This window comes from Ooceraea biroi, chromosome 12 (assembly GCF_003672135.1).
Source record: "Ooceraea biroi isolate clonal line C1 chromosome 12, Obir_v5.4, whole genome shotgun sequence".
In the NCBI taxonomy this organism is placed as follows: Eukaryota; Metazoa; Arthropoda; class Insecta; order Hymenoptera; family Formicidae; genus Ooceraea; species Ooceraea biroi.
In genome coordinates, this window is record NC_039517.1 from 12235354 (window position 1) to 12258976 (window position 23623).

Sequence of the window (23623 nt, forward strand, 5' to 3'; positions counted from 1 at the left end):
GTGGAGGTGGTAATATGCAATAAAACACTCTAAATACGTGAATTAAATGAGATATATTTGCACACTCCTTTTTAACGTGACAATAACGTGCGAGCAGTAATGGCGACATTCGCGTGTTCCCTCGCCTCAACCACGAGCTACCAACTTTATAGTAATAACGTCTTATAATGACGACAACTTAAAAACCAAAAATATAATTAAACATGTAATCTCTCAATGCATCTATAAAATAACAAAAATAACTTCACATAAAATTAGTATTGTTAGGAACGTGGTTGATAGAGCCTTGTTGTTATCGGATGTGCGGTTTCATGACTATAATGTTGATTTGGTTAAAAGTATTCTTGTAAATAATTGTTATCCGGTCGATTTTATAAACAAACACATTAAATGGAGAATTCTTACAATTAAAAATGACAGTAATTTTAAATCTAATGGTTTTACACAACAGAAGAACATTGTTAAGGTCCCTTTTATTAGTAATGTTAGTGAGACTTTAAAGAGAAATTTAAATAACTTTGGATTCAAAACTATTTTTTCCATACATAGAAGATTGAATTGTATTATTAAACTTAGTAAGGATAAGTTGTTAATGGACATAATAAATGTGTTGTTTATAGGATTGATTGTGACAATTGTGATGCCTGTTACATAGGGCAAACGAAAGACATGTTGACACGCGTATGAAGGAACACAAAGCTAATATTATTAAGAATAATGATAATCTTTCTGTTGTCAGTAGACATAGATTGGATTATTGTCACGAATTTAACTGGAATGATATTAAAATATTACATCATGAAAAGCATTTACGCAAGAGAGAAATAGCTGAAATGTTTTTCATAAAGCGTCATGTTTGTTCGGTGAACTCGCAAAAGGACACTGAAAATTTACCAAATATTTATGATTCTATTTTGATGAGCATTTGATACACGTACTAGCGACTTTATTTTCGACCTTGTAACGTTCACAGTGTGATCGTCCTCTGAGATGACTAGTTCGACTCTGGTCTCTCCATGATTTTAATTGTTCAGGAAGTGTTTCATTCTGGTAGTGAGTGTTAACCATACTATTTTTAATTATATTGTTACGTCCGGGCGGCGGATTCCGCTCGACGCACCATTCGCACTCGCTCACACACTCACAGAGACACTCGCGCACCAAAAGAACCGACACTTTTACGAAAGAACGATAGCTTTATTATAATGAGGAGCGAGATACAGCACACGTCCACCGTTCACAGGATCACGTCCAAATCTGTTACTTCGCTGTTGTTTATTATTTCCCCTGGCGACCCGTCGCCAGGAAGATCGCGTCTTCCTCGTCGACGGCCGATCCGACGACGCTCAGCTGATCGGCAGCTGACCGGCTCTTCGTTATGCCGGGTGGCCAACCCGGACATAACAATATGTTTTAGTCTTTATATTGACTTTATATTTCATTTGATTGTAGAATTTGACACTTCATGTTTTGTTTGCACTTGAGAAGAACCGAAACCGTCGGCCGAAACGTTGTGCCCTTTACATTTGTATTGCCAGCTTGGTCATCAATAAATCTTTATTTCAATACTTATATAAATCACCTTATATTTAATAATATTTAACCTTTTTTATTTAGTTTTCATAAACTTCAGGGTGATCTTAAAGTCGTAAAATATTAAAAAAGATATTTATAAAATATTGATTTCATTCATTTCAACAAATATTAAAAATCGATTTTTGTTCATTTCCGCATTTTGCCCACTGCGGCGAATTGAAGCAATTAGATAGATCGATTAGTAACTGAACAAAAATCTTTGCCGAATTAAGAAATCTTCGCAAGTTGTACGGTGAAAAACCTGATCAAGAAAATCTTAAACAGTGCAATAAAAAACCGAGATATCTAATCCTACAAAAAATCTCTGTTTCTGTCCTTTATACTCTAAACTGAATTCGACGCGCTCGAGGTTTGTTCCTCATTTTATATCCAGAAATTGGTGTAGCTAGAGAGGGAATTTTTTTAGTAACAATTTGGAGTTCGAGAGAAGAAAGAGGTCTCTTAGTGTATGATTGATTAATCTCGGTAACTTCAAGGATTAATATCCTTTAGTTAGGATATATATCCTTTAGTTTATGCCCGTCTCAGGAGGAGTGTCCTGAGGGACAATCTTAGATATGGTCTAGCTTTATGGTCGTCCTTGCTATAAGTATTTAAGGAGGACTGTTATTTGTAAAGATATCAGCCTTAAAAGTAACGTGTTTATTCACGACTTTCCGTTCTGGTTTAGGTATATTTCACGCAACCGGATATTTATGTGGGCCTAAAATTTCGAGTGCGGGTCGGTCGTAACTCTCTATTTCTACGTGACACATGTCGGTACTAAACTCTTATCCCTATGTTTAACGTTATCGAGTTAGACTCTGGCCTATGATTCCTTGAATCTTTCAAGATGTTTTTATTTATTATCAATATAGTCTAGTCTTCTGTTATTTTATTGCCTCTCTTAAACATTCGTGGTAGGGCCACTTTGCTACCATTTGACACTTTCTGACATTAACATGGGAATACATAAAACCCAGACTATGTTAACGTTTGTCAAGGAATCTTTGTCCAGTCATAAAAAGGAATTTTTTTTATAACATGCAGAGTTTCTCCGAAAGAAAAGAATCGTGAAGTCCGCGTAACGTAACAGAAATAATTATGGACTCACGGTGCGGGTCTACATGTGTTTTTCTGACTCGTGTGTGTATGTATGCGTAGACTGCTCGTTAGAGAAGCAATCGTTCCGGCGAGAGTGCATACGTCCGCGCATGAAGGTTCATGCAAAGGTGTTCAAGAGGGGGGAGAGTGTGTGTATGTGTGTGTGTATTTGTATATTTGTGTGTACGGGTACTAAAAGTGTTCAGGCGAATTTGCTAACCGATCTCGGGAGTTCCTTCCTCGAGCGAGTCTCAAACATGAGCCCTAGAACCCGACTCGCTCGCCAAATCTGCTAAAAAACACAAGTACATACTCTTATCGCCGTTGGGATCTTTGATGGCAGCATCGATCGGTGAAATAATGAGTCTAAAGGTAATGTCATCGATCAATATTGTCTTGTGATCCACCGGCATTTCGCTATGACCATAATAAATGACAAATTATATTCGCTATGACGAATTATAAACAATATATACCAATAAATTACGATATACACAATCGATAAATGATAAACTATGACGAATTATGACAATATCCCAACAGTTGACAACTTAGCAGTTGACAATCGAGCGATTGGAAAGATACAAGAGGACGGAAGATGGATTCCGCACAAATTGTCCGTGCGTATGATTGGCACCAATTAAACGTCTGTCTTGTTGATTGAAAAACAAGAGAAAAAGAGTTTTCTGTGGAAAATTGTTACTAGCTATATTACGACAATCCCAAACGCAAAAAACATTCGGTGGACTCTGGTCGATCCTATCGATATCACAATATAACATCCACAGTCACAAGATTCTCGACTATATTTAGTGAAATATGAGAGAAGTATTCTACTATGAATTTCTGAAGAAAGGTGAAACAATTACAGCGAAATGCTATTGTTGACAACTAAACCATTTGACCTATCAGGTAGTTGAAAAAGGCTATTTACTGACCAAGGATGTCGTAAATAGTATAATGTATATCCTTTTGCATGACAATGCTCGACCATATGTTGCTGCGCAACCGAAAAGTTTGAATAGGAAATTCTGCCGCATTCGACATACTCTCAGACATTGCGCTTTTCGATTACCATTAGTCGGTTGATGCAGCACAGCTTTTCTGCCATACGTTTATGAAATCCGGGCAACGTCCAAAAATGAGTCGATGACCTTATTGCCTAAAAAAGACAATTTGTTCTTCCGCCGGGAAATTCACCTTTTTACCGAAAAATGACAAAGGCCATAGATTCAAGGGTAAGACTTCCGAATAGCCCCCCCTCCGATTTTCATGAAAGTTTTCGGATATATAGAGGTAGAGGTGAGGAAGGTGTGGGTGGAAAGATTTTGTGCGGAAACGCCTCCTAGCGAAGAAATTAATAAAAAAAGGTTTAATGATTTTGCACGAATTTCCAGCTGTCTACGCAAATCAAGACCTTGACCCTGACATATGTTGTCAAAGTCAATGTCCTGAGTGACCTTCAGAAGGTATTAGCCGTCGCTCGTTGTTTATTAAAAAGTTAATAACAAAAGAAGTTTGATGATTTCGCACGAATTTTCCGAAACTGGAGCCCCGAACGTACACGCTCGGTTTTCAGCCCGCTTCGCGGGGGGGCGGGTGGGAGGAAGGGCTTTGCCCCTCCCCCCGCCGGAATACCTGCCGTGTACCAGGTGATCACAATCTGTACGGTGAAATCTGTTACATCGGCTCCGGCGAAGCCCCTCCCCCCCGCGAAGCGGGCTGAAAACCGAGTGTAATACTTCGTTGGTTAATAACTTTTTAATAAAGGTCAAGACCTAACCTGACCTAACCTAACCTAACCTAACCTAACTAACCTGGTTAGTCTCTACACACATCAGTATATTATGTTTTGACCACTAATTTTAAGTAGTATAGTTTTCAAACTTCTTTTGTTAATAACTTTTTAATAAACAACGAGCGACGGCTAAACCCTTCTGAAGGTCATTCAGGAGGGTGACCTTGACAATATATGTTAAGGTCAAAGTCATCGGAGGTGGGTCCCCTAAACAGCAGTATTACCAATGTTTGTTAACACAAACGCGAGCCGAGGTAACATACTAAGGTCCGTTAAGATTACATATGCGTGCAAAATCCTTAAACTTCTTTTGTTAATAACTTTTAAATTAATAACGAAGGAGAACTAAAACCTTCTACAGATTACTGAGGGAGGTGACCTCTATAATATATATCAAAGTCAAGTTCTTGATTCACGTAGGCAGCTGGAAATTCGTGCAAAATCATTAAACCTTTTTTTGTTAATTTCTGCGCTAGGAGGCGTTTCCGCAAAAAATCCTTCCATCCACCCCTTCCTCATCTCTACCTCTACATATCCTAAAAATTTCATGAAAATCGGAAGGGGGCTATTCGGAAGTTGAGCCGATTCAAATATTATAATAATGTTGTTTCATTATATATTTATGAATAACAAAGTTTTTTATAAAAACGATGAGAACTTATACACTTAATATCTAATAATTCGTTATTTCCATATCGCATTTTTCAAATATTTTTCCTATTTATCTCTAATTATAAAAATTGTTTCTGTTGCAGACAGCACTACCATATTTGATGTCATATTTTCCAGCTGGTGCTTCTATGCAAACATTAAATCATTATTACCAAAATATTATGACACGTAAGTATTTTATTTATATTAATGTAATTTCTTGTAGTGCACACCCAGTAAGCATTTTGACATCCAATGTATATAATATGCATATACATCAGTGGATATGACATATGCTATGTACATACAATGATCCACAAACGACATACATTGGATATTGTAGGTATGTGCGAATGCAACGCGGTGTATGTGCACTGCATATTCATGCAATATGCATGTGTATATTTGCCGAATATTTTACGTATATGTATATGTGTATATTAGGGTGGCTCTTATTTACTCTTGGTGAAAATTTTTTGCGGATTTTTTTCGCGCTACCCCCTAGTTTGGTTCCATTTTATGAAAAACTAATCTGTGTACAATTTCAGCTCAATCGGATAAAGGGAAAGGGTGCCCCTGGGACCTTGAAAATCGAAAAAATCATAAAATCACAAAAAAATAAATTTTATTTGTTTATCTTGTGAAATATTAATTATATGCAAAAAAGTATTATACAACAGTTGTAGATCTATTAAAAATGCACATGTTATCATCTACCACTTTTTCTCGTACGATTAACGAGTTCCGAGAAAAAGTAATGCCACGAATCAAGCTACTCTAGTTAGTATAGTATAATACATTCAGTTTGCGTATTATAGATCATTGTTGATTCTGATTTAAGACCATCTTAAGTACAATCATAAGATATTTGAAACCAATCACACAGTCGTAATTAGCATCTTAAGACATTACTTCAGATCGTCTGGAAATAAGAACGGACTATGAATACTAGCCTTTGATATTAAAAAATAAAGAACATAATAATATTAAGCAGATATTTTTATACGAATAAATATTTTAATACATAGAAATATATGTATTAATACAAATAAGTGTTTTTTTCAAAATACTTGACGCTGCTAAACCGAATCATTATGTTAATTGCCTCATTCTCTTTCTTTCTCTCTTGTGAATGCGTGCATGTGTGTGTATGTGTGTGACATTAGAATTAAGCATAGAATAAGTTTAACTACATTTGTACATATATGTATTTCAGCGAGTTGTTATGTAATTTAGAGTTTAAGGAAATTATTGTAATCTTTAGATTATTTAAATACTAAGACAATTTTTGATTCGGTTTAGCAGCGCCAAGTATTTTGAAAAAAACACTTATTTGTATTAATAAATATATTTCTATGTATTAAAATATTTATTCGTATAAAAATATCTGCTTAATATTATTATGTCCTTTATTTTTTAATATCAAAGGCTATTATTCATAGTCCGTTCTTATTTCCAGACGATCTGAAGTAATGTCTTAAGATGCTAATACGACTGTGTGATTGGTTTCAAATATCTTATGATTGTACTTAAGATGGTCTTAAATCAGAATCAACAATGATCTATAATACGCAAACTGAATTTATTATACTATACTAACTGGAGTAGCTTGATTCGTGGCATTACTTTTTCTCGGAAATCGTTAGTCGTACGAGAAAAAGTGGTAGATGATAACATGTGCAATTTTTAATAGATCTACAACTTTTGTATAATACTTTTTTGCATATAATTAATATTTCACAAGATAAACAAATAAAATTTATTTTTTCTGTGATTTTATGATTTTTTCGATTTTCAAGGTCCCAGGGGCACCCTTTCCCTTTATTCGATTGAGCTGAAATTGTACACAGATTAGTTTTTCATAAAATGGAACCAAACTGGGGGGTAGCACAAAGAAAATTCAAACTTTGAAAATAAGAGCCACCCTAGTGTATATACCCATACAGCACAAGATCGTTCTATGATCATTCATAGAATAATATCGGAGAATGTTTAGAATATTCTCATATAATGCTTCAGAGATTCTGTGAACCTTCCATAGAACATTTGAAGTAGACAAAAACTCACATTCTCTGAATGTTCTATAAATATTCTGTAGCATATTCTATGAACATTTTGCGTATGTTTATGGACTGTTTCTATATATACACTCTAAATAATAAGTGTTTGAAATTTCAAACACTTTTGTTGTCGCCGTTTTCAAGATGTTTATTAATGTTTGATATTTCAAACATTTATAAGTGTTGGGTTTGTGGTTGGTGTTTAATTATATTACACACGTAAGGTGTTTGATTTTCTACTTAATTGAAATTTCCTGCAAATCAAATGTTTATATGTTTTAAGTCTAACGAATTTGTTGGCGCGTAGTGGATGAATTGGTTCCTAGAGCGAGAGATTACTGCATCTTAGTCCGACCATTAGATTATCAGATATTCCCAGTGTATCGCGATTTAATAAATATCTTGTTAGGCAACTCTTGCTCGCGAGAAACTGCGCCGCGAGCGCCATCTGGTTTGTTGATATTTTGTAAGAATTCAGTGCTTAAGTTTGTAAGTGTTTGTTTCATAAATATGTAATTAGAAAGTGTTTGAAATATAAATCTGTTTGACTTTCTAATAATCAAACACAAATTGTGTTTTATTTTGTTCCCGTTTAAAAATCAAACGTATATATCTGTTTAATTTGACTTATGTTTGATTTTAGCAAAACAATTTTAATATATATATATATATATATAAATATATATATATATATATAAAAATTGTTTTGCTAAAATTGTATCAAACATTGCTATATATATATAGCAATGTTTGATACAAAAGTGTTTGAAACTCAAACGCTTTTCCACTTGCGTTTGATAAGTCAAACATTATTTCTGCTTAAATGTGTATAATTCAAACACTTACGATGAAGCCATTTTTATAGGATATTCTAGGAATATTGTGGGAAATATTATAAAAAATAAAATATTATAAGAATATTCATTGAAATATCATTAGAATATTCTGAGTACTTACCAAATAACATACCAATAACATTTAGAACATTCGTGGAACTGTTTATGAATATTCTATTCGAATATTCTCAGAATATATGGAAATCATGTTGTTAGAATGTTCTCCGAATATTTTGTGCTGTATGGGTAACATTATTGTCCACGTAAGAAATATATAGCTCACGATATCAAAAATTACATCGCGATATTATGTCACCAGATATGTAGAAGGTATATGTCATGTATGTATACAGGGTGTTTCACACAAGGGTAAAAACCTTTCGCCACAGGTAGATAATGTCAGATCGAATTAAAATGTCCTAAACCATTTTGCGATCTGCGCAATAGTTAACGAGTTATTAAGTATTAAAAATCGCGGTATTAGTCCGGTCTACCGGTGAGTCAGTGCGCGCGAGCCAGAGCGGGGTGGGGTAGGCGGGAATAATAGAATGAGCCACTCGCGCGAGTCGCGGCGCGACGCGATAGCGGGTATCGGATTACAGCGGCAAGCGAGACAACGCGTGGAAAATAATTGTTACATATTTCTTTTTGTGATGTACACGCAAGTTTTATTTATTAATATTAATAATGTTAATTAATATGGTTATTAATTAATATTATTCACCATAGTATTATTTAATATTTTCGTGCTATCTTTTCCACACCACTTTGCAGTAGATAGCATGGCGCGTTGTTTTTAAGTGGTTTCCCCAATAGGCCTAATCCACTCTAACTAATTAATGTAAGAATTGTTCGAAGTGCCGTCCTCCTTCTCGTACACAGATTTCGGCTCTTCGAGTAATATTGCGCGTCGCACGGTGCGCCATGTCCGGCGTGATGGTATCGAAGGCCGCAACAATAGCTTCACGAACTTCTTGTTCCGTACCATCACGCCGGTCCTCTATCGCAGTTTTAATGTACCCCCATACAAAATAATCGAGTACATTTAAATCAGGCGACCGTGCCGGCCAGATGATTGGGCCACCTCGACCCATCCACCTGTCCGGAAAACGCGTGTCTAAAAGATTCCGTACTTGCCTGCTAAAATGTGCAGGAGCTCCATCGTGTTGAAAAATCAACTCCGCCCGTACGTCGAGAGGGACATCTTCAAGAAGAGCTGGAAGTTGATTTGCGAGGAACTCTGCGTATAATTGCCCGGTTAGCCTAGGCGGAAGGAAGTACGGACCGATCTGAGAATTATCAAGAAACGTTAGTAGATAAGTGCGGAAGAAAATTAGCTGAAATACAAGGTGCACTCACCACTTGATCTCCAATCATGCCGGCCTTTGGAAAATGTCTAACGATTATTGCATGATGGCCCAGTTCTCCGCGAGAGAATACACCGATATGGTGATAACGTATGGGATGGCGGGTGAAAACGGAAATGCCGCGGTACGTCTTTACGCGGAAAGATTTCCTGACCGTGTACATCCGTCGTACGTAACACTTACGCGCTGTATCCAGCGATTACGGGAAACCGGATCCGTCGTTCCAAATCGCGTACGACCCGGTGCAGTAATGCGTCACGACGTTCGTACAGAAGAACGGATTTTACGGGAATTCGAACGAAATCCCAGAAACAGCGTGCGTCGCGTTGCTGGTGCACTTGGAATTTCCAACAGTTTGGTGCATCGTACATTACGGCGTAGTGGTCTAAGACCTTACCACTATCAACGTGTGCAGCAACTTCTTCCCGGAGATGCACAACCGCGCATCTTCTTCTGTGAAGGTATTTTCATTACTCTTATTTAACATTTACAGTATTTGTTGTGCATTCGTGTTAATTCTCAATAAAATGCATGTAGGGTTCCTCGCGCAGTGTCGGCGGAATATTTCTTTCCCCGACCGCATCCTGTGGACGGACGAGGCCACCTTCACACCGAACGGAGTGTTTAACTCTCACAACTTCGTACGTTGGGAAGAAGAAAATCCACACGCTGTTCGACAAGGCGCATTTCAGCGCCGTTGGGCCATAAATGTTTGGGCCGGCATGATTGGAGATCAAGTGGTGAGTGCACCTTGTATTTCGGCTAATTTTCTTCCGCACTTATCTACTAACGTTTCTTGATAATTCTCAGATCGGTCCGTACTTCCTTCCGCCCAGGCTAACCGGGCAATTATACGCAGAGTTCCTCGCAAATCAACTTCCAGCTCTTCTTGAAGATGTCCCTCTCGACGTACGGGCGGAGTTGATTTTTCAACACGATGGAGCTCCTGCACATTTTAGCAGGCAAGTATGGAATCTTTTAGACGCGCGTTTTCCGGACAGGTGGATGGGTCGAGGTGGCCCAATCATCTGGCCGGCACGGTCGCCTGATTTAAATGTACTCGATTATTTTGTATGGGGGTACATTAAAACTGCGATAGAGGACCGGCGTGATGGTACGGAACAAGAAGTTCGTGAAGCTATTGTTGCGGCCTTCGATACCATCACGCCGTACATGGCGCACCGTGCGACGCGCAATATTACTCGAAGAGTCGAAATCTGTGTACGAGAAGGAGGACGGCACTTCGAACAATTCTTACATTAATTAGTTAGAGTGGATTAGGCCTATTGGGGAAACCACTTAAAAACAACGCGCCATGCTATCTACTGCAAAGTGGTGTGGAAAAGATAGAACGAAAATATTAAATAATACTATGGTGAATAATATTAATTAATAACCATATTAATTAACATTATTAATATTAATAAATAAAACTTGCGTGTACATCACAAAAAGAAATATGTAACAATTATTTTCCACGCGTTGTCTCGCTTGCTGCTGTAATCCGATACCCGCTATCGCGTCGCGCCGCGACTCGCGCGAGCGGCTCATCCTATTATTCCCGCCTACCCCGTCCCGCTCTGGCTCGCGCGCACTGACTCGCCAGTAGGCTGGACTAATACCGCGATTTTTAATACTTAATAACTCGTTAACTATTGCGCAGATCGCAAAATGGTTTAGGACATTTTAATTCGATCTGACGTTATCTACCTGTGGGCGAAAGGTTTTTACCCTTGTGTGAAACACCCTGTATAAGTAATATATAAGAAGAAGTTGTACCACGTCGCCGGACGACGACGGGGACGACGTTGCACCACGTCGTCGGACGGCGACGGCGAAGACGTTGCACCACGTCGCCGGACGGCGACGGGGACGACGTTGCACCACGTCACCGGACGGCGACGGCGAAGACGTTGCACCACGTCGCCGGACGACGACGGGGACGACGTTGCACCACGTCGTCGGACGGCGAAGGCGAAGACGTTGCACCACGTCGCCGAACGGCGACGGCGAAGACGTTGCACCACGTCACCGGACGGCGACAGCGAAGACGTTGCACCACGTCGCCGGACGGCGATTAAAACTTACGACAAAATGTTGCTTAGGTTTTACATGGTTTACAAAATACAGACAATGTTTCGTGTTATGCAAATGCAGCATTACAATGTCTAATGCATTTAAATCCTATTAGAAAACAATTGGTGAAGTGTAATAAATCAGATGTTTTAAGAATGTTGATGCATCGATATGAAAATGGAATGTACAATTTGAATACATATGCAGTACGGCAATATTTAGGAGAACCGTTTTCAATAAATGTAAAACGTGATGTGTTTGAGTTTCTTACAATCCTGTTCACTAAATATGATTGTATAAGACAACTGGTAGAGCATCAAGTAACTTCTACTAGTCGATGTAAATCTTGTATTATACAAAGGAATTTACTTGTAACGATGTAGTTATTTCAATACCTATTAACAATTTGGGGGAAAAAGCTATACTCTTAATGATTTATTAAATGTTACAGTTTCACATTGGTGTGAATCTGATGGGTCATGCGAACAGTGTACAGGAAATGATATTTTGTTTAAGAACGAATTAACAGTAACGAAAGATATAGTTATTATTCGTTTAGTATTATTTTCATCTCAAGATGATAAAATGGTGAAAGCAATACGTAAATTTAATATATGTACTATTCTCCTACAACTAAAGTTTTAATAGCTAGACAAACGTATAAGCTTATGAATGCTATATTTCATAGTGGTTTATGTATTGAGGATGGTCATTACACGAGTATATGTAGAGAAGGAATGTCTAGTAATTGGACTGAAGCTGATGATGCACAAATTAAAAAAAGACAATGGCCTAGAGGTGCTAAAGATATTTATATATTATTCTTACAAAAACTTGATAGTACATAAAGTATATATCACCTCCCGTATATATACAAGGATCGCTTTGCGCCCGTATATATACAAGGATACAAGGTCGCTTTGCGCCCATACAGGGTTGGTGAGAGTAAAAGAAGTGTTGCATAGTTGCAAAATTATACTGTAATAAAGTAAGTAACTAATAATTTAGTGCGAAATGTCATTTTGCTGATAATAAATGTTATTAATGCCGTTAATAAAACGAAGAAAAAAAGAACTCTACAAAAGTAATGATATCACAATAAAATTACCTTTTTAAAAAAAGGTACAAAAAAGGCTCCAAGTATACGCGCGCGAAGAAAAAAAGAACTCTACAAAAGTAATGATATCAAACCATTGCGCCAACTATAAAAATGGGTATTTATGCAAATCAGAAAATCTATTATTTTATTATTATGTATACAACATCCTATTCCAATCCAAGCGTTGTTTTAATTCTCTTTAAATATTATTATAGTATTTTTTCACAAAAATGTATGAAATCTTCAAATTGCGCCAAGTGCAGAGAGAATGTATTGAAAATTAATTATTGTACTATTTAAAAAACTCAAGTGATAGTATTCTTATCAATTAGAAAGAGAATATATGTATATATTGTTTTGAAAAATTATTGTTGTACTACTTTTAAAAAATAAAAAGTGATACATATCTTTTTATTGTCACTCTTCCTCTTCCAATCCAAGTGGTAGTAGCTTTCATTTATCACTTGGATTTTAATTTGTTTGAATTCTAATGGAAGGAATAGAAAACGTAGTAGAAAAGAATAAAAGAGGTTACAATACAAAATGTAAAAAAAATAATATTTAGTTAGTGCAAAAAACTTGGCGCTGCTAGACCGAGTAGTACGAGAAATGCTTTCTCTCTTTCATCGTTTAAGGCCCAGTTTCTTCACCTCTCGATAACTTTATTCAAAAGATATCTCGTAGAATCAGTTTCCTTCACCTTCGTAACCTGACAGAATATGGTAATTTATAATAACATTCTAGACACTTTGTGTCAAAAGTGAGTAGTATGAAGAATAGCTATTCGTTAAATACGTAATCAGAGGTTTCAATAAAGAAAACAAATTTTTAATTATCTGGAAGATAGCTATTGAGAGGTATGAAGAAACTGGGCATAATAGTAGGTGTGTATGTTTTCTCTCTCTTTCTCTCTCTCCCTCTCTCTCCATCTATCTATCTATCTATCTATTTTTCATCATTAAATGTAAGCTGTTTGTCAAATTTAGATTGGATTTAAGTTTTATATATAATAATATAATAAGCGTTTATGCATGCGTAAAATTTCTTAGATTTCAGTTTTATATCTGAACGAGCAGCTTGAGGTTTTATATAAAGTGCATGCGTGCGTTAAGGGGCGGTAACGAGGTCTAGTAGTGCCAAGTTTTTTGCACTAACTAAATATTATTTTTTTTACATTTTGTATTGTAACCTCTTTTATTCTTTTCTACTACGTTTTCTATTCCTTCCATTAGAATTCAAACAAATTAAAATCCAAGTGATAAATGAAAGCTACTACCACTTGGATTGGAAGAGGAAGAGTGACAATAAAAAGATATGTATCACTTTTTATTTTTTAAAAGTAGTACAACAATAATTTTTCAAAACAATATATACATATATTCTCTTTCTAATTGATAAGAATACTATCACTTGAGTTTTTTAAATAGTACAATAATTAATTTTCAATACATTCTCTCTGCACTTGGCGCAATTTGAAGATTTCATACATTTTTGTGAAAAAATACTATAATAATATTTAAAGAGAATTAAAACAACGCTTGGATTGGAATAGGATGTTGTATACATAATAATAAAATAATAGATTTTCTGATTTGCATAAATACCCATTTTTATAGTTGGCGCAATGGTTTGATATCATTACTTTTGTAGAGTTCTTTTTTTCTTCGCGCGCGTATACTTGGCGCCTTTTTTGTACCTTTTTTTAAAAAGGTAATTTTGTTGTGATCAATTGATACATTAATCCAATCTTCCACTTCAATTAACGCATGTGTGTGAAGCTGGCATCTCAAGTGTCAGTATCTCACAAATAAACGTCAGATTTTCTTGCATCCAGGATAGTTCTACAGTTCCTGATAGGTTTTAACAATAGTTCTGTCGAATTCACTATTTTATAACTGTTAAGAAATGAGATGCCAACTTCCGAGAACATCTGATAGCATCTCATCATATTTTAAATATTTGATCACAAAGCAGTAATATTCCACAGAGTTCTATCGCCTACGCATATTCTGTCAATAGTTCTGACAACTAATTTCCGTAGAAAATAATTTGCCATCACAAAACGCACTTACGCATATAAGTGTGAGATGCTAGCGCTAACCCGGGAGTTTTGGCGATCTTAAATGGTTCTTTTAATAAACTGATACTTCCTCTACACGGTAGAAAACAGTTCTTGATGATAAACTTAATAGTTAATTTTTTTAATAATTTAGAACCAACGAGATGCCCAATCTATACGTATAGGGATGAAATGCTGGCAGTATTTCGACAGTTCCGTTAATTTTAAATGAGATTTCATGTGCACCTATACTCAATTTCAATTTCTGCAAAGAGTTCTATGTGGAAAAATTAGTATAACATTTATTAAACAAATTCGATAGTCCGAGATCCCGAATGTATAAGGTGTGTGTGAAGCTGGCGTATCATTTCACGGAAACTCATTAAGTTTTAAGAGTTCTGGCTTTCCTAAAATAGTTCTCATATAGTTCCGAATGTAATCCATGTCGCTATACTTCCCGTTGCGTCGATTGCTAAGACAGCATTTCGATTTCTTTTACACCGAGAAGTATATATTTGATGTTGTTCTGGTGACCAATATATGCAGTGAAAGTTTAATAATATAATTTTCTAAATAATCATTAGATCTGCCAGGAACAGTATTAAATAAAATCTCTTGTTAATCGACACAACTGGCCAGTTCTTTATTAGATACGCAACGTTTCGACCTTAGTTCAGGTCCTTATCAAACGCAACATACAGTTATTTCCTAAAAATTACCAGTTGAAATTAAAAATATACATTTTAGGAAGAAATAATACAAAGAGAAAATCTAAAATAGAAGACACTGGCAAGAAATGTTGCGTATCTACTAAAGAACTGGCCAGTTGTGTCGATTAACAAGAGATTTTATTTAATATAAGTTTATAATATAATTCAAACCCAAGCTATCAAGCTATTGAGCCTACTTAGAAATTGATCGATTCAGCCGTTATTGAGATCCAAGAATCTCGGTTATTCGCAACTCGTCGACTCGCATAAATGATACACGCGCTGCGCGACGCGATCTTTACTTGGCAATCATACGCTTGCGCGCCCCTCCACTGCGTAACATCCACGGCGCGGCGCGGGCGGCGCGATTGAGTCCCTCTCTCTGCGAGAGTCGATCTACGGACGGAACTCGTGCCACGAATCTCGCGGTCTCGCGTCACGATCACTCTTGACGTAGCCTATATGCTAAATCTATATTTCGTAGATCCAGGGTAGATAGAATACGTCGCCGGCTGTCGGCTGAATTCGTTATAGATACGGTCACTCTTGTTATGAACTATATGCCAAGATCTACATTTCAGAAATCCAGCGTTAAAAAATACTTCGATTATTTTATAAAGGATTGCGATTACAGGTTTTCTTTTTTCATGTAGCTTGACTGATTATTCTTCTCTGAGATTGTTCTATACAATATTAATAAAACTTTTTCTCATAAAAAGGTCTTCTTTGCTTTCTTTCTTTTCTTGTTTCTTTGCTTGTTTTCTTTTCATGTTTTCGATTCAAGTAATTGATTAATTCAAGTAATTTTATTGAATTTAAAAATAATCAGTTCTAATACTTCTAATATACATTTTATGTCTTTTGTGAGCTGACAAAATGCCTTACGATAAGCTTATTTTAAAAGAAATTTTACTGCAGGATGACTGCCGAACTCTCGATGTTAATGGCAGAATCCTACCTCCGTCGAATCCTGTTTATCGGTTGATTGCTAATCGTATGGCGGTACGCGGTTCACATATCGAACCACATCACGTTTATCAAGCAACGCGGTAGTGTCGCGACGCCAAGTACATAAAAAAAAATAGCCGCTTGATACGGCACTGGTGCGGCATCGTCGAGGTGCTACCAAGTAGCTTATCCGGAATTTCACGTCACCCTAACTTTCGATTAAAATATCTCAGAAACTAAAGCCTTATGTAAAAATCTAACGGCACTTTAATAACATAATATGGATGCAAGCTTTCGATCGCGACCACTCCGAACGCGATTGGTGCAGTCTATCCTGAGATATCGTAATCGTATGCTAGAATCGTGACGTTCCGTTTTCCTTCTTCAGATTCAGAAGTTTCAGACTTACGTACGTATGCTCGCACGCACACAAGCAAAGCGAGTTTGTCCGTCAAGGTGCGTTCACATAAGCGCGTTATGGAGATTCACATTGCGTCTGATACGTTGAGTATTGAGATATCGCGAATCTGCTTGCGCTGACTTTTTGACAATCGTTTGTAGTTTCGTTTTGTTTGTAATAGAACTGTTCAAAAGGTATTAATTAACATTTGTTTAAATGAAAAATAGCTAACTTTGCCATTTCTTAAGATATCGCGAATCCGCTTGCGCTGTCTTTTCACAATCGTTTGTAGTTGTTTCGTTTGGTTTGGAGTTGAACCGTCAAATGTTATTAACATTTGATTAAATAAAAAATAGATAACTTTGCCATTTATTGAGATATCGCCAATCTGATTGCGCTGACTTTTTCACAATTGTTTGTAGTTTCGTTTTGTTTGCAGTTCAACTGTTCAAAAGGTATTAATTAATATTTGTTTAAATGAAAAATAGCTAACTTTGCCATTTCTTAAGATATCGCGAATCCGCTTGAGTTGTCTTTTTCAGAATCATTTGTAGTTGTTTGTAGTGTTTGTAGTTGAACCGTTCAAAAATTATTAACATTTGTTTAAATAAAAAATAGCTAATAGCTAACTTTGCCATTTGGTGAGATATTGCGAATCCGCTTGCGCTGTCTTTTTCAGGATCGTTTCTAGTTGTTTTTCATGCTTTGTAATTGAACCATTTAAAAGTAATAAACAATTAAATAAATTGCAAAAAGCTAACTTTGCCATTTGTTGAGATATCGCGAATCCGCTTTCGCAGTCTTTACAATCGTTTGTAGTTGTTTGTAATGCTTTTCGTTTCGTTTGTAGTTGAATCGAGATATCTCAACAAATGGCAAAGTTAGTTTTGTAATGTATATATTTATTTTCCAATTAGTATTATTTAAAGTTAATAATAAAAAAGTTATAAAGGTTAGGAATCTTATTATAATATGAAAAAATTTCAAAAATGTACAAAAAGGAGTGAGATCCCTACAAAAACCTTTTTAAAAAAAGAAAAAATATTTACGCCAAGTACATAAAACGTGTCGGACTTTGCAAAAACAGTGTAATTCAAAAAATCTTTCTAAAACAAGAGTATTATACAAATTTATTTATTCATTCAAAAATATACATGAAATCAATACAAGTAGCCAAGTATATCATTATTATTATTCAAAAGTGAACTGTTCACAAATGGATATGAAATCAATGCAATTTATTTAGTATTTGTTTAAAAATGGATGTTGTCAGTGCAATATCCAAAAATTATATACAAGATGCATTCACAATTAATCCAAAAATTATATGAAACAAGTTGTATACATTCAAAAGTATATGCAACACAAGCTTAACGCATACATTGTCTCTTCACGCAAATCCTAAGTCGCATAAAACGGGCTTAAACTGATTCAAATAATCAACGGAATCATAGTGAAGCAAAAAACTTGGCGTGCCCGGGTTGCATTAATTGAATTCTTGTAAATATGTTTATAATTTCAATAATTGCCTTGGAAATATAAAACATCTCTTTCTTCTTTAATTGTTGCTTTTATATATTTATATTTCTACAAATATTGTATATAAATCGTTTCATTACTTCACGCAAATAATTTCTATACTGTAAAACATTGATGAGCATTACATCGTAATACAACCCGGGCACGCCAAGTTTTTTGCTTCACTATGATTCCGTTGATTATTTGAATCAGTTTAAGCCCGTTTTATGCGACTTAGGATTTGCGTGAAGAGACAATGTATGCGTTAAGCTTGTGTTGCATATACTTTTGAATGTATACAACTTGTTTCATATAATTTTTGGATTAATTGTGAATGCATCTTGTATATAATTTTTGGATATTGCACTGACAACATCCATTTTTAAACAAATACTAAATAAATTGCATTGATTTCATATCCATTTGTGAACAGTTCACTTTTGAATAATAATAATGATATACTTGGCTACTTGTATTGATTTCATGTATATTTTTGAATGAATAAATAAATTTGTATAATACTCTTGTTTTAGAAAGATTTTTTGAATTACACTGTTTTTGCAAAGTCCGACACGTTTTATGTACTTGGCGTAAATATTTTTTCTTTTTTTAAAAAGGTTTTTGTAGGGATACGATTATAAATAAAGATCGCAATGGGTTCAAAACTTTAATTGCAACGACATATGATATCAACCCGGAGGGGGAAAAAAGTTTCGATGTAAGCGATAGTGTTGTCGATGTTTCTGATGTTGATTCCAGATGCAACTTATCAGAGTGTTTTTTCGAAAAAAATAAAATTGGTTCTGTCGCCCCAAAAATGGTTGGAAATTTGTCCAAAGAAGAAAATCTTTAGTGGGCGAATTTATTGGAAGTTTCAAGAAGGGTGGGCTGATATCATTGCAGAGCAAATATGTCAACAACATGAATCGATTGACTGTATATTCTCGTTCAAGAATAATTTGGTAACACCATCAGCTACTGCTACATGTTTTGCAAAGTTTTTTGGTTATTGTACTGAATGCAAGGCCAAAATAACTTGCCTATTACAAAAGTTGCCGATGTTGACGTAACATTTTCATGTCGCATAGAAAATATTCGGCCGCATATCCATACCGATAGAAAAAAAAGACAATTGAGAGGCAAACGTCGCGAAAAAATCGCCAATCAATTGACTGAACAACGGAAAGACGCAATTACTTTCCAACGCGAAGAGACAAGACGTTTAAAGAAATTTGGAGGAAAAAATCTCGCAATCGTGCCGAATATTGCTACTTTGCGCAAAGCGAAGGAACAGCAATTACTGAAGCTACACGGATTGGAGTTCGTAAATCCTCCTCTAAACTTGCTCTACCAATTGAAATACGGGAAATATGCGGGTTGTATCTACAGTATAAGCTTATTAAAATTTCACTGCATATATTGATCACCAGAACAACAACAAATATATACTTCTCGGTGTAAAAGAAATCGAAATGCTGTCTTAGCAATCGCCACAACGGGAAGTATAGCGACACGGACAACGAAGAGCAACCCGCACGTGTTTTTGTATCAGTGCATGCTGGTAACAAATGAAGGCAGTGTGCCAGTGTTTCAAATGGTTTCTGCGAATCAAATATCGTTCATAATTGTTCATTTTTTACGTTTTATTCTAACAAAAAATGTGCCACGACCATCTATAGTTGTGTGTGATTTTGGGGTGCGAGCTTTAGTAAACGCTGTTGCAGAAGTATTGGGCAGATGTAACGTGTTACGTCCAGAGCTCCGTGAACTCGAGCAAGGGCGCAACCAGACTCCTCTCGAGGTTTTTTGGCACACAGCCGCAGAATCTCGTGTTCGAGCTGACCGATACGCTTCGATTTTTGGGTCAACGACCAAGGTCGCTCTACCCTAACAGTCGAAACGGTCAACTCGACGGTCCCTTTTAGGTAAGGGAAATGAATCCCTATTACCAAGGATAGGACCTGTACAAACTGTCGAGGAAGAGAGTGAAGCGAGGGTAGTTAAATGAATATAATTTTGTTTTACCTTCTACCAATTAACATTTTATATTTTGTCAGATAGTTATATTAATAATTCCTAACGATACAAATAACTATAATTTTGAATATTTTGAAATTATCAAATACATATCATTAATCGGTATAAATTTTGATTAATTCTAAATTAAAACTAAAATTTTGGTAAATTCAAAATGGTATTGATGCATGTACAAAACGTTATAATTTTAAATTACATTATTATACCTAAATTTCGGAATTAAAATTATACAAAAATTCTCTAATGTAAGACGCGAGGATCAATACAGGATGGACGCGGTGGCGGGTTATGAAAGGTACAAATGTGTGGGGACCAGCGTTCCCGACTGCGTCCCTGAGAGCAGGTATATTTATAAATCCTGGTCCGCAGGTTACAGTATTAGGTGGAAGTGGAAGAGAGTAAGTGGGGAAGAAATCCAGAAAGTACTCGAATAACAGGTGGAAAGCGCCCTGGGAGAATTCCCTTAACGCTGAGATGGTTGGGATGGGTAGCTCGGAAAACTCGGGGTTCTCAGGGATTGGAGGTGGTGGGGGAAAATATGATTCAGTACTCAGTTTGGGAATTCGAGAAGGGATGGCCGAGTTCAGGATCTGCTCGAGCTCAGGAGAGGGGATGGGTGAATACCACCGCGGAGACAATTCAGGGAGAGAAAGAGGGGAGTAGCTAGGAGAAGAGGGTGGATTCGCGTTTGTTGAAGTAGGAGACGGAATATCTATTAAAAGGGGTAGCCGCTCAGTTGTATCGCAAGGTTTTCCCGGTTCTTCGGTTGTTGCCGATTCGGGGAAGGGTGCCCCTTGGTCAAACGTCACTAATTCTGCCGGCGAGGAATTACTTAATTCTGTCGGCGAGGAATTACTCAATTCTGCCGGCGAACTACTCCGTCCGCGATTAATATTGGCCACTTAAAACGGAAATAAGAACGGAATAGACTTTTGTTTGAGAAATACGAAAAAGAAACCACGAAACGGTTGGAGGGGAGAAGAATGAAATTATTATGCAAACTTAGGCTTACTTTTCTTCCGTTCTGCTCTTCGGATGGAGTTGTTCTTCAATAGGTTGGATGAGGGAGCCAACCGGACCAGAGAATCTTCGGGTGGAGTCTAACACTGACTCTATTTCTTTAACTCGATGTCCCGATCACGGGAACGAAACAGTAACGTAATGCAGATTGCAGGCTGACCAAAGATTAAAAGAGGCTCTCTGGCCAAATTGTTCCCTTTATATAGGGCTAAAAGAGTGTAGGTGGGGGTTATTCTTTTCCCAGAAAAGAAGAAAAATAATAAAAAAATTTGTTTTTAATGGAGCGTTTGTTACTTCTGAATTGCTGTGGTATCTGATAGATTTATGATTTTGTTCTCAAGAGTTAAAGTGCGGCACTTGTGAAGACCCCTCTGTTGACCATACATAAGACAATCCACGTTTACGCTTCCCTTAGTTTAAATCTATTTATATCGCGTATCTGGTTCACAACTGCCCATGTATGGCAGAACTTCTCAGTATTTAAATTCGGTGGATTACTTTATTGCCGTCAGCGGGTCACGATTCCTAAGTGCCGCTCCGCTTTTCCAGATCTGGAGCGGTCTTCGCTAAGTGATTTTAGCTATTAACTCCGGTTGTTTTTTGCCTATCGAGTGTTTCGGCCGAGCGCAGGCGGGGGGTTGAAAAAATTGTGAGCCTTATGGTTCGCATATCGCTTCGTGACGCTTGTTAACAATAAGACTACTTGGCCCCTACGCTCGTCCGGTCGTTTTTTCCGCTGGTGGGGATTAGTTCTTACTTGTTACTTTTCTCTATTTCTAAATTTAATATTTTCCCTATGGAAGCGAGGAACCGTGGAGTCTCCTGGACGTAACAAACGATTTGCATGAATATTTGCAAAAATATTACGACGTAATTGTACAGGGTTCATCGATAATACCAGCGGCATATATAAGACTCGATGTAAGTCATTTTATTTCAATGGTGTCCCGGTGGAAATGTTTCGATGAAAAGATAATTGCAGCCCGACGATTTTACATACGTTGTATTGCCCAAGCATATCAAATGCATGATTTTGACAAATTAAAAGATTTTATAGAATCAATGTTATCTGTGGCATTAAGTGAATCGATTGGCAACACGAATGATGGAGTGCCCGTACCAGCTAATATATGCATTCGATTTCTCAATAACACGATTCAGGGAATAGTTTTGACAGAGAACGAAGATAATTTCCAAAAATCTAATGATATCGAAGAGAATAGCGATGCGGAGGACGACACCATTGATTTGGATTGGCAGATGTGGACGAACAAAATATATTCTAATGCGGAGAATACAGGTAGAAAATCAAATACTGGACACATAATTAACGCATGTTACAATCCCGAATTCGCTCATTGTTTGAAAAAACGTTTATTACCGTATCTTCCGCTATGGACTGGCATTATGCGACGCTTCTTCGAAGAACGTTCGATAATCGCAACGTCTGCGTCAGTTGAATCCGAGTTTGACAATTTGAAACATCGTGCTTTTAACATTAAATTGCCAATGCGTGTTGACAAATTCGTTTTCCAACATCTCGATTATCTTGATGGCAAAATAAAATTGGCTTCAAACGAATATGATCTACCAGCAAAGAATGAGACGGAAAGAGTAGAATAATCATGCAAGAAGACGAATCTAAATTAGAAATCCATAGTTTTCTATACTCCGCAATGGATCCTGCAACCGATGAGCTGAAAATAACATCCGATGTTGCTACCGCGATATAACCGTGAAGAACAATCAACACACTTGGAAATGATTAAACTTTTACTTTAATCGCAAAATACGGTTACAACTTAAACTGCGTAATTCTTCCTTTTTCTAACGGTTACAATAGTCTTTTCTTCTGTTCCTACCACTAATATCCATGAAAAGAAAAATTACTACTACTAAAATCCTAGCGACTATCGCGCCAACTCCCGGCGACGCTTGATTGGTCCCTGGTACAGAAAAGAGGGTGCTCTCGCTACTAATTACTAACTTATATTTAACATCCGATATCGAGTCAGAAAGAGATTTGCAAAACGAAAAATATTATAAAGAAAGCGATGTATCGCAAAAAACTGATAAGTCATCAGTAAATCAACATGAACATACACCGTCGATAGACAATTTTAACAGTAAGGTTTCTGCTAACACCAATGACGATGCTAAGGATAGATCGATAAGTGATTTGGACATGCACAGCACTGATATACATTCAAGTACAGCCAATGATTGCAGTATATGGAATACGTGCGAGAATTGGCGTGGAAAAGCCGAATCTAAATGTATTACCGAATTAAATAAATCTCCGGTAAAAAAAAGTAAAGCCCTTATATTTGGACAAATATCCGGAATGGGAATTTATCAAGGACAC

General features: G+C 36.5%; 2 protein-coding genes across 3 annotated transcripts in view; both read left to right on the forward strand.

Annotated features, from left to right (window-relative positions):
• The window catches only part of LOC105275082 (lipase 3), a 214935-nt gene that overhangs the window by 99067 nt on the left and 92245 nt on the right, over nucleotides 1-23623 (forward strand). For both annotated transcript variants that reach the window (XM_026974082.1, XM_026974081.1), the window contains exon 7: nucleotides 5233-5317. In XM_026974082.1, coding sequence (XP_026829883.1) covers nucleotides 5233-5317 — 85 coding nt within the window. The remainder of the gene's footprint in view (nucleotides 1-5232; nucleotides 5318-23623) is intronic.
• LOC113563054 lies at nucleotides 8788-10791 on the forward strand. The gene is made up of 2 exons (XM_026974087.1): nucleotides 8788-10131; nucleotides 10202-10791. Exons 1-2 carry the CDS (start codon nucleotides 9823-9825, stop codon nucleotides 10652-10654), a joined length of 762 nt encoding a protein of 253 aa, XP_026829888.1. The 5' UTR covers nucleotides 8788-9822; the 3' UTR covers nucleotides 10655-10791.

Coding starts and splice junctions, on each gene's coding strand:
- LOC113563054 (XM_026974087.1), top strand. CDS start 9,823: ATGCACAACCGCGCATCTTCTTCTGTGAAGGTATTTTCATTACTCTTA. Junction 10,132..10,201: donor GCATGATTGGAGATCAAGTG/GTGAGTGCACCT, acceptor GATAATTCTCAG/ATCGGTCCGTACTTCCTTCC.